The sequence below is a fragment of the Lagenorhynchus albirostris genome, chromosome 8 (genome assembly GCF_949774975.1).
Source record: "Lagenorhynchus albirostris chromosome 8, mLagAlb1.1, whole genome shotgun sequence".
NCBI lineage: Eukaryota > Metazoa > Chordata > Mammalia > Artiodactyla > Delphinidae > Lagenorhynchus > Lagenorhynchus albirostris.
In genome coordinates this window covers 41,950,633-41,966,481 of record NC_083102.1, presented here as the reverse complement: position 1 = coordinate 41,966,481, position 15,849 = coordinate 41,950,633, and the positions used below count along the sequence as shown (strand labels likewise).

General features: G+C 36.7%; 1 protein-coding gene across 1 annotated transcript in view; it reads right to left on the bottom strand.

Moving 5' to 3' along the window:
- Nucleotides 1-558: 558 nt before the first annotated feature.
- Nucleotides 559-15,849, bottom strand: part of TBX20 (T-box transcription factor 20) — a 55,487-nt gene continuing 40,196 nt past the window's right edge. The window contains exons 7-9 of the mRNA XM_060156027.1: nucleotides 7,683-7,795; nucleotides 4,986-5,370; nucleotides 559-1,005 (exon numbers count right to left, since the gene is read on the bottom strand). Coding sequence (XP_060012010.1) covers nucleotides 5,030-5,370; nucleotides 7,683-7,795 — 454 coding nt within the window. The 3' untranslated portion in view covers nucleotides 559-1,005; nucleotides 4,986-5,029. The remainder of the gene's footprint in view (nucleotides 1,006-4,985; nucleotides 5,371-7,682; nucleotides 7,796-15,849) is intronic.

The following is a 15,849-nucleotide window of genomic DNA, read 5'->3' as shown; positions in this document are numbered from 1 at the left end:
AAGAAGGATTAAGACTTCGAATTTGGCTAATCTTATTTTGTGTCAGTCTGCTTTGTGTAATATTACAGCACATCCAAGAGGTCATGACTGGAATGAGAGGTAGGAGTTCTTTAAGCTTTATGGAGTCTTCGGTATCATTCAGAACAGAAAAGTGCGAAGACTGGCGCTTCTAAAGGTTCATCAGGTAGAGTGAATGAGTGAAAGGGAGTGTAGGAATATGGGAACTGGTGGCAACTTGAGAGCAATGTCCTCTCTAAAGACTTTCAAGTACGACTAAAGACAAAACCACAGCCCTGTGACAAAACCACAACTGCTGTGTGTTGTGTCTGGCCTAGGAGTGGCCAGTTATGATCCCCTGATCTTACCTAATCCTCCTCTTTTTTTTTTTTCAGGTGAGGAAATGGGTACCAAAAGTCACAAAGTGTGTGAGATAATGAAAGGTGTAAATGTGTGCATGTATATCAAAACACATCATATTTAATGAAAGAAATTAACATCCACACATTTGTACTTTCGTACAATTTTGGGTAATATATAATTTTAAGCTGTTTACAAATAACATGTAATGCTTCAAATATTACATAATGTTGATAATACATTTCTAGCAGAAATAAATATATTGCACTTAAAAAGAACTTCATTAGATGTTACTTTATAGTATTAGGCTTATAACTTCCTTTTTCATAAAACATTTCCCACGCCCTTCCCACCACCCCCAGCACACACACTTCATTACAGTGACTGTTCTCACGCAATTCGTTAAGCAAATGAACACAGCAAACAATAGAACGGTGATAGAGTCTACTAAAGAGGCTAGATCCAATTTTATCCTTTAGGAAATAGAAGACCTTCTTTTAGGTTTCTGAAACTAAGAAAAACAACAACTAAATAAAGTATTTTAATGTACCAGAAGTAAAATACAACAAGCTGTATTTTTTGTCCAGATGTACTATTTCACCAAAATGTTTTTATTTTCTTATTATCAGGGGAGGAGGTTGGAATTATCTAAGGGAGAGACAGAGAAATAAGGGCCAGAGAATACTTATGGATTATTTGTCTATCAAATATTTATAAATGAACCTTTGCATATTTAAGCATGCTGAAGAAAGCTAAGTATTGGAATATTTTATAACTGGCATGGAATAGTAGTGAAGAAAGAATGTTATGATTTCCTAAAATTTTAAGAGTTTTTAACCTTCCCTTTGCTTGTTTACATAAAATCCTTACATTCTGAAATAATATAAAAATTTATAAAATCCATCCTCCATCCAAGCCTAGCTCTCTAAAGGAGCCAGCTGAAAATTTTTTCTGTCCAGTGCTTCATTTCTGTCCAGTCTAAATTTATAGTATAATATTGTTTTGTTTGTAGTAATTATCAATTCCATACACATTTAATAATGAAAACAGTTTTCCTTACTTGGTCAATGGAAGATTGAGTAAAAATATTGTTCTTCTTGCCATATTTGATCCTGTACATTACATAACTGACTTTTTGAACTTTAGTTACTGAGTCATGGCTTGAGTTTGACTGTGTTTTTAATGAGGTGGTAAAGTCACTCCATTTACCTTATTTGAAGCTCAGTTTTCTTAGTATAATTCAGCTTAAATATAAGCAGGACAGCCTGAAAAGCTAATGTGAAATTCAGAATTGGGATAAATATCCTAATATCTCTATGAAAAATTCATAGGCAGTGTGGGATGAAGATGCTTTGCTTCTAAGAATACTTATTCTTGGGCTTTTAGAGGGTTTCCTTTTTATCCCCCCAGGGTGGGGCATTGTGGCTGGAGAAGTGCAATTACAGAGATGTGGATAAGGATGGAGAGAGGAGGTTTTGGAATATCCCACAAAGTCAATGTGACTCTTACACAGGGTGTTTAGTAGATGATGCATCATAATCAGGAAGTGTCTTAATATCTCCTACTCTGTGCCCACCTGCTAGAAATGGTGGTAGACCTTTAAGACAACATACCATTGTTATAAACTCAAAAGGACCAGCAATGTAATATAAATTCATTAATGTAGACCTTGTTACCTAATAATTTGTGATATGTTGGATACAAACTGGATATGTTTATCTTTATACTGCCAAGGGTGGACAGAGGAGGGGGGAAGACTTACTAAGTAAAAGAAATAAATGAGCTTACTCAGAATTATTGATAAACATTTTCAAAACATATCACATATGTAGAATCTACTAAGTTATGAATTAATTCTTTTGGGTTAGATAAAGCCATTCTGGTAGTGCCGCTTTTTAGCAGCACCATACGTTAGCCAGACTTTTTAATACTGTAATATACCTGGGGGGGACCCTGAATTTATTCCAAATATACCATAACTCATGCTCTTTATTATTCAGTTGGCTTTGTCCCTAGTTATCTAGTTCTTGCAATTGTTTTTGGTAAAATAGACTTTAGAGTTTTAAATGTTAAATACCCAAGGGGTTAAGTAATAATCAACAAGCAGAAGAGCTCAGAAGAACCCTGGTGGGGTCATATATCTACCCCTGGTTTCCATGACTAGAGTGACTGACCAGGTTAAGCTCCATTTCACCTGTGCTGCTTCTTTCTTGTTCAAATAATACCAGATACTTAAAAAGTGTATCCAAGAATTTCAGGTGTGATTTTCCAAGAGCATGCTTTGGTGTCTTAGTCTTTGCTCTTCTCTAAGCATGCTATTTATTTTTAGTCTTATGTTGATTAATTACAAAATAAAGTTATGAATTCAGGACGTACTAGCATAAAACCATATTTAACAAAAAAATATAAACCTACTTTTGAGACACACCAATTGGGAAAAATGTCAAAATAGTATTAAAATGATCCTTTCATGCTTGTTGAAAAGAAAATTCAGATATGGATTTGCTTTAGTAGACCAGTCATTTATTAGGGTATTAAGTAGTATCATGTAAAATAGTATTTACTTTTGTTATTCTTGCTTTAAGTAGCAGTACTCTGTATTAAAAGCACTGACAACAGGCCAACTATTAAACATTAAATCCCCATCCTAAGCTCTGTGGATATGTACTTTAAACATTATGCATAACTACTTTTTCAAAGAAACGCACACCTGTGCTGTGTCTGAAAACAAACTACCTGTGGATACTATAGCATAACATGGAAGAAGTTAGAAATAAGCCTACCGTGTCTGCCATAGGACTTTGAGATGTTTGGTTAACGCAGCTGGTGCTTCTCCATAACCAAACCTTGGAATACAGTGGAGAAAGTCAATTGCAAGGTCCAACAATAGCATCACTTAGACAGGTTGTGCCAATTATACCTTGTTTCACAGGCTGGAAATGCCCAAGAAAGTCATTTGATATGGAAAAGCCTAACATTAAAACAACCAAATAAAATCCCACTTGAGTTTGATGTGATAAGTATATTACATTTGACTTCCAAATACACCTCTACTCTCAGCAGCAAGATTTCCCATCTCTTTGAACAGATTCAATACTTTCGTAGTCAGAATGAAGTAGAATGAATATTACATTAAAAATTAAGAATACTGGGGAGCTTTGTGAAGAAGACAGGTTAAATTCTATAGCTAGAATGCATTATATCTAAAATTGAAGGACTACAAATTTCATTAAACCTCTGTTATTAGGGAAATGAACTGTTGCAAAATGCCAAATGTACTACCCTGATTGTAAATGCTTAGATATATATGGCTCAAAAATAATACAGAAATTATATATAACTACAATATAATTACTATTATAAATATTAAAAGAAGGCTTAAGAAGATAGCAAGAGTTGAAAATAAAGTGGATAAATCCTTTAGATTTACTTATAAGCACTTCCAATGTTTCAGTCAGGGTGTCATTGAGTTAACATGCAATTTCATGCACCTAGAAAAATGGTAGAATTACTGAATGTAATACAGTGAGAAAAAAGGGCCAATCAGATAGATGGACACATACCTATTCGTGACGAAAGGTTAAGTGGTGGCTATATGGGCATTTAGAATGGTCATTCATAAATCCTTGTCAGTCAGTGGCAGCAGCTAATCAAACAACAAAGCAGATTTACTGAAAATGAGAATTTGGCCTGGTGCATTTTAACATCCATAAAGTCTCCCAAAGCTGAAGTAAAAATGAAGGGAGCTTTGGTACCCACGGCAGAAAAATTCCTTTTAGAATAGGGCAACCATCTTTTTATTGTAGTGAAAGAAAGTCTCATGCGTCAAGGTGTAGAGACTTTAAAGTGTCCCTCAGTGAATAAATCAGCAGTGTATTTAGAATGCAGCCCAGAAAAATAAAACCTCAGTTTTATTCGTATATGGAAGATTTTTCCTACATAAATGGCAAGTAATTGCAAGAAAGAGAATTAGAAAGAAAGAAAAGACTGTGAAAAAGAACTTGTCAGGTACTGGCCCTTCAATATTACAGAAAGAACTTTGTGACGTCATTACCACCTATTCATCCACAAATTAGGATGCATTAGCATTATCTCAGCTCCTTCCCCAGCAAACTAACACAAAGAAAAACTAAACATGCTTAAGCTACAGCACTACAAATACTTCTCTATTGGCTCTCATTTCTATAGGGAGAAATGGACTTCAGTTAGTCATTATGCATTATGGTATGTTATATAGTATTGCCTCTTTGAAGATTCTTTTAACCTGTGGAAAGTAGAAAGAAAACCTATACATGTTGACTTTATACATTACTGCATTGACACAGCATTTTTAACCACTAGGAATAATGCATCTTAAGATTCATCTGCCTTGTATTATTAAACTTTCTTGGTACATTGATATCCAATAGTTGCAGGACTTAGGCTGGCTAAGAACTTTACACTGATTCTCTCTCAAAGCCAGAAGATGTCCCCCACTACAGATGAATCCTGGTCCATGGTGCTTTCCCTCAGTGGTTGGTTTTATTGTGAGTCCAGCTCTCCTCTCTAATAGGTCCCATGTCTCCTGGAGAGCCCCGGCTCCAACACCCCACATCCCACCCACCCAACCCTGTCTTATATTTCCATACCCATTTGCACATTCTGGATCTAGATTCTCCTATTTTTAGAAGAGTCATACAAATGGCGTCATCACAGCAGAGGAATGGCGCAGTCCTTGGATAGCAGCATAGGGCCCCTGCTGAAAGTAGTGATGATACCGGGGCATGTGGAATGAGGGGAATGTTGGGCCACTCCCTTGCATGGAGCTGGCAATGGCCGATGGGGTTAGAGGCATCCCAAGTCGGCTATATGGTGGCAGGGAACCCTGTATAGGGTGAGGAATGGGTGTCGCTATGGATGCTGTGCTGGTGCCAAGAGCAGTCAGGGACTGTGGGTGCTGAAATCCAGGAAAACTGGATGAAGATGATACCCAGGAACTGAGAGACAAATTATCAGATGTTGTAAAGGCTGATCCTGAAAGGAAAAAAAAGTCTCATTAGACTGGAAACTCTACTCCAGTGTGCAAATCAAGAATTACATTATCTGAACAAATACCGTATGCTAACACATATATATGGAATCTTAAAAAAAAAAAAAGGTTCTGGAGAACCTAGGGACAGGACAGGAATAAAGACGCAGACGTAGAGAACGGACTTGAGGACACGGGGAGGGGGAAGGGTAAGCTGGGACGAAGTGAGAGAGTGGCATGGACATATATACACTACCAAATGTAAAATAGACAGCTAGTAGGAAGTAGCCGCATAGCACAGGGAGATCAGCTCATGCTTTGTGACCACCTAGAGAAGTGGGATAGGGAGGGTGGGAGGGAGACACAAGAGGGAGGAGATATGGGGATATATGTATATGTAAAGCTGATTCACTTTGTTATACAGCAGAAACTAACACAACATTGTAAAGCAATTATACTCCAATAAAGATGTTTAGAAAAAAAAGAATTACATTATCTGTAAGGGTCAATTTTATTTTTAAAATTATGTAATAGATCTATAATTTAAAAGAGAGACAGGTCAATCATGAGGCATATCTAGCTTTCCACACAAGAATATATCATTTATACCATATATGGAAAAGAGAATTTACTGACTTAATAGATGGCCTGCATACTCCCTGAGAGTGGCCAAAACACTAGCAACCTGCCTGAAGGTAATGACCTGATTCCCTTTAAAGGACTTCCAAATAGCTGATATCCATCCTAACCTCTGTAGCATCCCTATAAGTAAGGCTGGACAGACAAGCCTCAACAAAGCTACCTGGTTTCCAAAGCCACTATGAAAACCCACAAGACTTTTTCTTTTCTTTTCTTTAGCTTCTGTAACTCTTTTCTTTTGGAAATAATGAGAACATTTACTATGTTGATTACATTTAAGACAGATACACAAAATCCAAACACATTTTAATATGCCAGCTCTACTCAGCATAGCTGAGTTATGTGGAAACAAAAGCACTGTCAAAAATAAAGCATAAATACTTAGAAATTACTCTGAAAAGAAATGCATGATACTTATTTGAAATTTTTCACACGACTCTATTGAAATAGAGATGTAAGGAAAGATTTTAATAATTGGAGACACATGCCATATTTTTGGATGAAAAATAAAAATTTTTTAAAAGTCATTTATTCCCAAATTAATTTATTGGTTGAGTGTAAAGCCAATGAAATGCCAATGTTTTTTCCCTCTTCAACTCGATTCTCAAAATTATCGGGACAAATAATGACAGAATTTAAGAATTTTTTAAATTATAACAAGGATAGATTTTCCCTACCAGATATAAAAATACGTTATCATGTTACAAAAACAAAATAATGCATTTATGAAAATAGCATAGTACTGAGCAAGATGAGAAGCCACATCAATAGAAAAGAACAAATTGTCACAATATAAAATAAAATATATATGTATACTGTATCATATATTTAGTATATAATAATATACTAAGTAATAATGGTAATATACATCATTACAAACTATCAGGAATGACAGCTTAGCGTCCATAATATTTTATTAGATATTTGACAAGTTGCAAGAGTAAGTTTTTCTTATATCACAGTATCCAGAAGTTTAAACAAAATTTGACACTGAATTTTCCAGTTGTATAATTACTAGTAGCTCATCTGGACTTAGCTATGAGGCATCATATGTTCTGACTGTTTATGCTATTCCATATCATGGACATAAAAATATGACAGAGGACTCTCCCCATGTGAACATCCCTGTGCCTGGGCACCCCCCTCTGGTTTCTTTTCTCTGGCCTCCCAGATGCAGAGGGCTCCTCTATGAACATCTGCAGCAAAGGAACTTTATAGTATTCCCCTACTCTCACCACCTGGGCCACCGTCTCTACGCAATGTGTTCACTAGGAGAATCTTCTTTTTAAAAGTGTTTTCCATTCTAGTCATTGATCCTAATAAGATATTCCTGATATAAGTAAAACAGATATATTCCCCGATTTTCAGATTGTCAAACTGAGGTTGAGAAAGACTAAGGGGCCACCCCCAAAGTCCAAATAGCTCTTTGGTAGTAGATCACAGACAAATAACTCCTGGGCCCTGACTCAGAGGCTCAATGTCCTTTTACTGGAAAACAAACTACAGGAAGGCTTTAGGCAGCATAATCACTTAAGATGCAAAGACAAAATAATGATCAGCCTCAGGCTGTCCCTTCCTGAAGAGGCTTCTGAAATACTCTGGGGCAGTCTCTTCCCTGAGGGCTAGGAGCCTCATCACCTCCCTGTCCAGCAGTTGCATAGCCCAGAAGCGGTCTTACCTCGATTTTGTGTTGTCTGAACCTCATCCCCCAGCACATCCTCTTCTCCTCCATAGGTACGGATGGGTGAGCGGGCATAGGAATGCTTTTGAATCAGGCTCTCCACACTTTCCCTAGATTAGAGAGTGACACATCCTGAGTAAACTAAAAAGCTAAGTACTCAGAGAAGAAGAGGAGTCTTAAAGATGATTTACCAGTCAGTAAAACCATTTTATCAGCCAAAAGACCACCACTTCAGTAAAGAATCCGCCTTCCAATGCAGGGGCTGCAGTTTCTATCCCTGGTCGGGGAACTAACTAAGATCCCACATTCCGCAGGGCAACTAAGCCCACATGCCACAACTACTGAGCTCACTCACGCGTCTCAACTAGAGAGCCCGCGTGCCGCAAACTACAGAGCCCATGCGCCACAACTAGAGAAGAGAAAACCCACAGGCCACACGTTTCTAGTGTTCTAGAAAACTAGAGAGAAGCCCGAGCACTATAACGAAGAGCCCGCACATCGCAATTAAGACCTGACACAGCCCAATAAATAAATTAATTAATTTAAAAAATATTTAAAAAAATACCACCACTTCAGGGAAAGATAACATTCAAAACATGTACGTTTATTTCATTGTAGATGCCTCAGAAACATGACCTCAGGCATATAAATACAAGAAACCTAACTGGACAGGATAAGGACAATTCCCTGAAATTCTACAAAATTAGGGTCAAAGGTGAACAAGGAGCTATAAAACCTGACCATAGGAATATGGAATTTAATGATGTGAAAAAATGACTGGTGAATTTACTACAAACAGCTGCAATCCTGTGACTTCATTAGCTAATGAATACAAAACAAATACTCACCTGATAACGAACTGCACTGATTGAACATCTGATAAAATACTGGCCCAAAGTTCAGAATATCATTAGTCATAAAAAAGACTCAATGTTCACTAATAAACCTAGTAAGTGCATAGAGTATATGACAATATGGGTAGTATGGATAATGGCCACTTTGAGATTCTTGTTGCTTTAAGACTGAAAATTATGGAAAACCTATGAAGGACACATAAAGGGCCACTAGGGAATTTAAGCCCCCAAATAAATTGGTGCATTGTCTTTGTAGATGGTCTTTCTCTTGCAATATAGTCTAAAAACTAAAGAGTGTTGTTAACTTTAAAAACAAAACTTATTTTGGTATTTGCCAGTTCAACCTGCTGCCATTAAGAGAGAAAAACACCAGATAAGAGGTTTTTTTAAGAAATTAATTAATTAATTATTTTGGCTGCATTGGGTCTTCGTTGCTGTGCACAGGCTTTCTCTGGTTGCGGTGAACAGGGGCTACTCTTTGTTGTGGTACATGGGCTTCTCATTGCGGCGGCTTCTCTTGTTGCAGAGCACAGGCTGTAGGCACACAGGCTTCAGTAGTTGTTGCATGTGGCCTTCAGTAGTTGTGGTACGTGGGCTCAGTAGTTGTGGCTCGCCGGCTCTAGAGCGCAGGCTCAGTAGTTGTGGCGCACAGGCTTAGTTGCTCCACGGCATGGGATCTTCCCAGACCAGGGCTTGAACCCGTGTCCCCTGCATTGGCAGGTGGATTCTTAACCACTGTGCCACCTGGGAAGCCCCCAGCTAGAGTTTAGCCAAATGATTTCTTTGCCAAAAATGGAAGTTGGTAACAGATTAGCTTATACAGTATACATCTCCAAGAATAGCTGTGGCCTAAAGACCAACACCAAATTAACCACCAAAGGACAAAAAAAGGATTTTTAAAAAGTGTGTTGAATAAAGGACAAACCGAACACCAAATTTCATCTTGAGAGGATAAGGAAAGCAAATAAAATGTCATAATAACTTTTCAAAATGTAATACTTGTCAACATTTCACAGAGATATACAGACTTTACCTGTGAAAAAATACTAATAGTGAATTTGGTGTTCTAGAAAGCTTGTATACTCATACAGATTAAAGCATTGTGTCATATAGCATGCAAATGAAGACTTAAAGGTATGCCTAAAAGAAAAATTAATTCTAACAACTATTCAAGTTATATCTTTACTCCCAAAAGGTTTTAAAATAAGCATACAGTACTACCTCATGTAGCCAAAATCACTGGGATCAGGCAAAATCCAGATCCAGTGGATTAACATGTAGGTGTTTAAAAAAATGAGGCCATTCCATATTTATTGATATGGAATGATCACCAAGACATATTAAGTGAAAAAAGTTAAGTACAGAACAGTGTATAAAGTTTGCTACCATTTGTGAATTTAAAACAAGAAATATGTATGTTTGTATATGCACAGTATTTCCAGAATGTTCCAATTTCCAGAACAGGAAGCTGCGTAGAATAGGTTGTCTCTGTAGTGTGGAACTAGGGACCTACTGGAGCAATGATTCCCAAATTTGTCCCAAATACACTTGAGTTACCTAAAGCTCTTAAAAAACAACAACTATATTGAGGTAAAATTAATATACAGTAAGTGGCATATATTTAAATTGTACAGTTTGATTGATTTGGGCTTACGTGACCAGTGACACCACCACCACAAGTGAGATAATAAATGTATGTAACACCTCCAGAAGTTTCCTCGTGCCCATCATGCTCCCTGGTCTCCACCCCAACATACTTTTCCAAGGAAAACACTAGTATGATTTCTGTTCCTACACATTAGTTTGTGTCTTCTAAAATTTTATAAAAATGAAATCATACCTTATGTGTATCTTTTTATCTGGCTCAATTACTTTGAGATTCACATATTAATAGTTCATTCTTTCTTATTCTGAGTAGCATTCTATTGTATGGACATACTATAGTCTACCTGTTTATCTGCTGATGGACATGTGCGTTGTTTCTAGTTTTTAACTGTTACACATGACGCTGCTGCATATATTAATATGTATTTTTAAATATACATGATTTCTGTTCTTTTGGGAAAATGCCTAGGAGTGGAATGGCTGGATCGTATGGTCGGTATATGTGTAATTTTTTAAGAAACTGCCAACCTATTTTCCAAAGCAGTTGTATCATTTATTTTAGTATTCCCACTCAGCAGTGTATGAGAGTTCCATTCCTCCACATTCTCACCAACACTTGGTGTGATCAGTCTTTTTAATTGTAGCTATTCTAATACACAGGTACTAGTATGTCATCATAGTTTTAATTTGTGTTTCCGTAATGACTAAGATGTTGCTCATCTTTTTATGTGCTTATTTGCTTCTATGTATCAACTGTGGTAAAACTGCTCAAATATTTTGTTCATTTTAAAAATTAGGTTGTTTCCTTATTATTGAGTTTTGAGATTTCAATATATATTCGGGATGCTTGTCCTTATAGGATGTATGACTTGCAAATATTTTCTCCCAGGCTGTGGCTTGTCTTTTCATCTTTAACAGTGTCTTTTAAACAGCAGAAGTTTTTAATTTTTATAAAGTCCAATTTATTGTTTGCAATTTTATGGATGCTTTTGCTATACTATCCCAGAATCTTTGCCTAAACCAAGACCATAAAAGTTTCTCTTGGGCTTCCCTGGTGGCGCAGTGGTTGGGAGTCTGCCTGCCGATGCAGGGGACACGGGTTCGTGCCCTGGTCTGGGAAGATCCCACATGCCACGGAGCGACTAGGCCCGTGAGCCATGGCCACTGAGCCTGTGCGTCCGGAGCCTGTGCTCCGCAACGGGAGAAGCCACGACAGTGAGAGGCCCGCGTACCGCAAAAAAAAAAAAAAAAAATGTTTCTCTTAATTTTTTTTTCTAGAAGTTCTTATAGTTTTAGGTTTCACATAATGATACATAATTTGCCTTGAGCTAATTTTGTATAAGCATGAGGTATGGATGGATGTTCATTTTTTGCTTATTGATAGCCAACTATTCCAGCACTATTCGTTGAAGAGATGACCCCGTCTCCACTGAATTACCACTGCATCTTTGTCAAAAAAAACTTCTTCCTCTTTTTGCCTTCTTTTAGGTTATATTTTATAATTCCATTTCATCTCCTTTGTTGGTTTATTATTTATAACTTTTGGTTTTTTAGTGGTTGATTTAGTGTTCACAGTAAATATCTTTAACACGTCACAATCTGCTTGGCAAGTGATAGTTACCACTTTAAGTATAAGACTCACAATAACATTACTTTTATTTCTCTCTTCTAACCTTTGTACCGTTCTTGTCAGACGTTTTACTTTTACAGAAACGCCACACTACACTGTTATTTTTTTGTCTAAACAGTGAATTATGTTTTAAAAGATTTGAATAATATGAAAAAAATCGATCTACTTATTCTTGTAGTTACCATTCCCACTGTCCTTCATTCCTTTGCGTAGATCTAGGTTGACATCTGATATAATTCTCCTTCTACCTGAAGGACTTTCTTTAACATATCTGTAGTGCAATTTTGTGTGTCTGAAAAAAGTCTTCATTTTGCTTTTTTTTTTTTTCTTTTTTGTAATACATGGGCCACTCACTGTTGTGGCCTCTCCCGTTGCGGAGCACAGGCTCCGGATGCGCAGGCTCAGCGGCCATGGCTTACAGGCCCAGCCGCTCCGCGGCATGTGGGATCTTCCCAGACTGGGGCACGAACCCGTGTCCCCTGCATCGGCAGGCGGACTCTCAACCACTGTGCCACCAGGGAAGCCCGCTTTTTTTTTTTTTAACATATTTGCTGGGTATAAATTTCTAGGTGAGCAGACTTTTTTCTTTCTGCACTTTTAGAAATGTTGCTCCACTGTCTCCTCATTTACTTTGTTTCTGACAAGAAATCTGCTGTCATCCTTATCTTATCTACTATGTCTTTAATTCCCTGGTTGCTTTCAATATTTTCTACACTGGTTTTGAGCAATTTGATTATGATGTGCCTTGGTGTTATTTCTTAATGCTTCTTGAGCTTCAGTTTGTTGGCCCTCTTTGGATTGTGTGTTTTTAGTTGTCATTAAATTTGGAAAATTTTTGAACATTATTTCTTCAAATATAGTTCTTCCTTCATCTCCCCATCCACCTTTGAGGGGCTCCAGTTCTCCAGTTACACATATATTAGACTATATTAGTTATATTATATATATTAGACTATATTATATTAGACTATATTATATTATTATTAGACTATATTAGTTTCCCCACAACTCACTGATACTCTTCATTTTTTAAAATTTAAAAAAATTTCTCTTTGCTCTCTGTTTTATTTTGGATAGTTTCTATTGCTGTGTCTTAAAGTTCTCTAATTATTTCATCTGCAACATCTAATCTGCCATTAGTCCCATCCAGTGTATCTTTCATTTTATACATTATAGTTTTCATCTTTAGAATTTTGACAAGGTCCTAATGTATAGCACAGGGAACTAGATTCAATATCCTGTGATAAACCATAATAGAATTTTGATTTGGATCACTTGGGCCTCTTCCGTGTCTCTACTTAATTTTTGGCTATTTGGAATACAGTTATAATAACTGTTTTAATGTCTTTGTCTGCTAATTGTAATATTTGTGTCAGTTCTGGGTTATTTTCAATGGGTTAATTTATGGGTTATATTTTTCTACTTTGCATTTCTGGTAATTTTTAATTGGATGTCAGACGTGAATTTTATCTTGGTGGTTGCTGGATATTTCTGTATTCTTATAAATATTCTTGAGCTTTGTTCTAGGATATAGTTAAGCTACTTGGAAATAAGTGATCGTTTGGGGTCTTGCTTTCAAGATACGTTAGGTAGGACTGGAATACTGTTTAGTCTAGGACTAATTTTGTTCTCACTATTAAAGCAAAACCCGTCTGAGTATTCTATCAAATGCCCTGCAAATTGCAAGATTTTCCAGTCCATCTAGTTAGAACAGGCGTTATTTTTATCGCTGTATGGACACTAGGTACTGTTGCCTCCAGTCTTTTCAGGTGCTCCCTTCCCCGCAACCTCTGGTAGTTTCCTCACACATGTGCTAGTCAGCTCCCAGCTGAACACTCAAGAGGGACCCCCCTGTAGGACTTTGGCGTTCTCTTCTCCTGTGGTCTGTCCTGTGGATTCTCACTGTTTGCTCTCATTGAACTCTCAGCTCTGAGTGCTCAACTCAGGGAGTCTGCCAGGCTCAGCCTATATTCTCTCTCCCTGTGCCATGGCCTAGATACTCTCTCAGACTATAAGCTGGGTCCATCATAGGGCTCACCTCATTTGTTTCCCATCTTTCAGGGATTACTGTCTTTTTTTGCCTTGTGTCCAGTATCATTTAAAAAAGCATTGTTTCATATATTTTGTGTGTTTCTTAGTTATTTAAGGCAAGAGGTTATATTTGGTCCTTGTTGCTTTACCTTTACCTGAAGCACAGTCTGTCCTGAGGCTCTTCTAAAAATTCCAAAACCAGGTCATACCCACAGATCAAGTAAATCGCAATCTATGGGGTGGGACACAGGCTTCAGTAATTGTAAAGCTCCCCAGGTGGTTCTAGTGGAGGAGAAGGTGTGTGATGGATACTTTTCTCCATATATGCCTCTGTACCATTTGAACTTTGGACATGTTTATTCAAAATTAATTACAAATCATAAACTATCATAAGAAATGGTAACCTACCAATGGACAAAAAGAGAAGAACTGCTGGTCTAACGCTGATACTTGGGGAACTTATAATGAATCGATAAAACTTGTCATTATCATGCTGATTTTTATATCAATATAGGAAATGCATTGGAGGCAATGTGGTATATTGGAAATTTCATGGGCTTTAAAGTCACTCATCAAATGGATGAATGGATAGATGAGTATATGGACCACCTAAAACCATTTTCACATTCTAGTTTTGTTACTTCCTTAACCTCTCTTCATCTGTAAATTGGGAAGTCATTCATTCATCCCCCCCAAAATTATTTAGCACCTTTTATGAACAAGGCACTATTCTAGGAATTATGGAGACAGCAGTAAGCAAAACGTAAAAATCCCTGCCTAATGGGAGAGAGGTCTGGGGGAGAAGGAGAAGATGATAAGAAAAATATGTAGAAAAATGTGTAGCATATTAGATGATGATGATAGTGCTATGGAAAAATAAAAGTAAAGCAAGTAATAGTGATAAGAACTATAACTATGAGAATTAAATGAGGTAAGGCATTTGAATTGCTCAAAAGTGGCACATAGGAGGTACGCAGTAAATATTAGTGCCCTATAAAAGTATATCTAAAGCAGGTAAAAATTCTGTTCTTTTAGATTATATTTTTTTCCAGTTTATTTCACCCATATGAATAATCCTAATTCAGAATAACGTGATCCAAACAGGAGGATTTTTCTCAGTGATTGAATGTAAAAGTCAGCAGAAAACTTGAAAAGTATGTTATTTGCAGTTCTATTATAAAATTATACCTATCATAAAATATAACATTAAGCTTTAATGAGTCCATATCACCTGTTTAAAACTGTAACCTATTTTTAAAGATCCCGTGAACTTGTTGAATCCCTTGAGTTGGACTTGTTGACATGAAAATATTTTATCATTTACTAAGAGGCACCAGTAAATGAAGAAATTAACAGAAAGGGTAACTTGGCATAACATGGACCCTAACTAATCAATTTGCTAACTGCCATATATTTTAAGTTTTATATGCCCACACTCTGGTAATGTTGGACCCCTGTAGCCTTAACAGCTGAGTCACTTACTCAAGGACTTAATTCACTGTAATATTAGAGCATGACTGTCTTTTTGGGTAACTTGGGTCATTAAGAAAAATGTCAATTGAGATGAGTAACCTTTAATAAAATGACAACTATTACATACATTCAAGCTGATGTCCTTTTAGTCTAAGCCATGTGTCATACTGTTAATATTTAAAATGAACTTAGAAAAGAATTAGGTGGTTATTTTCACATGAGGAAAGAACTTGTTTCAGATACCCTAGAAAATATTTTCTCTTTGTAAAGTCATAAAGGAGTGACCATCAATGAGCTGAAATTATGGATGGTGTATTTCTAAGGTGTATTCTGTTGCCCATCCTAGGCACATAGACTGCTCTATCCAAGCATTTGAGTTCAAAAGCAGAGTGTAGTATCTGCCGCTCTAAAAATGCCCTTATATAAAATCATTTAAACATTTTTCACATATACACAAGAAAAATTGTTTAAATAACACAATGAATCACTGCCTTGTGAAATATTTTGCTTTTCTATACAAAGTACATTATATTTATTTTGTCCTTGGAAGATCACTGGTATCATTACTTAT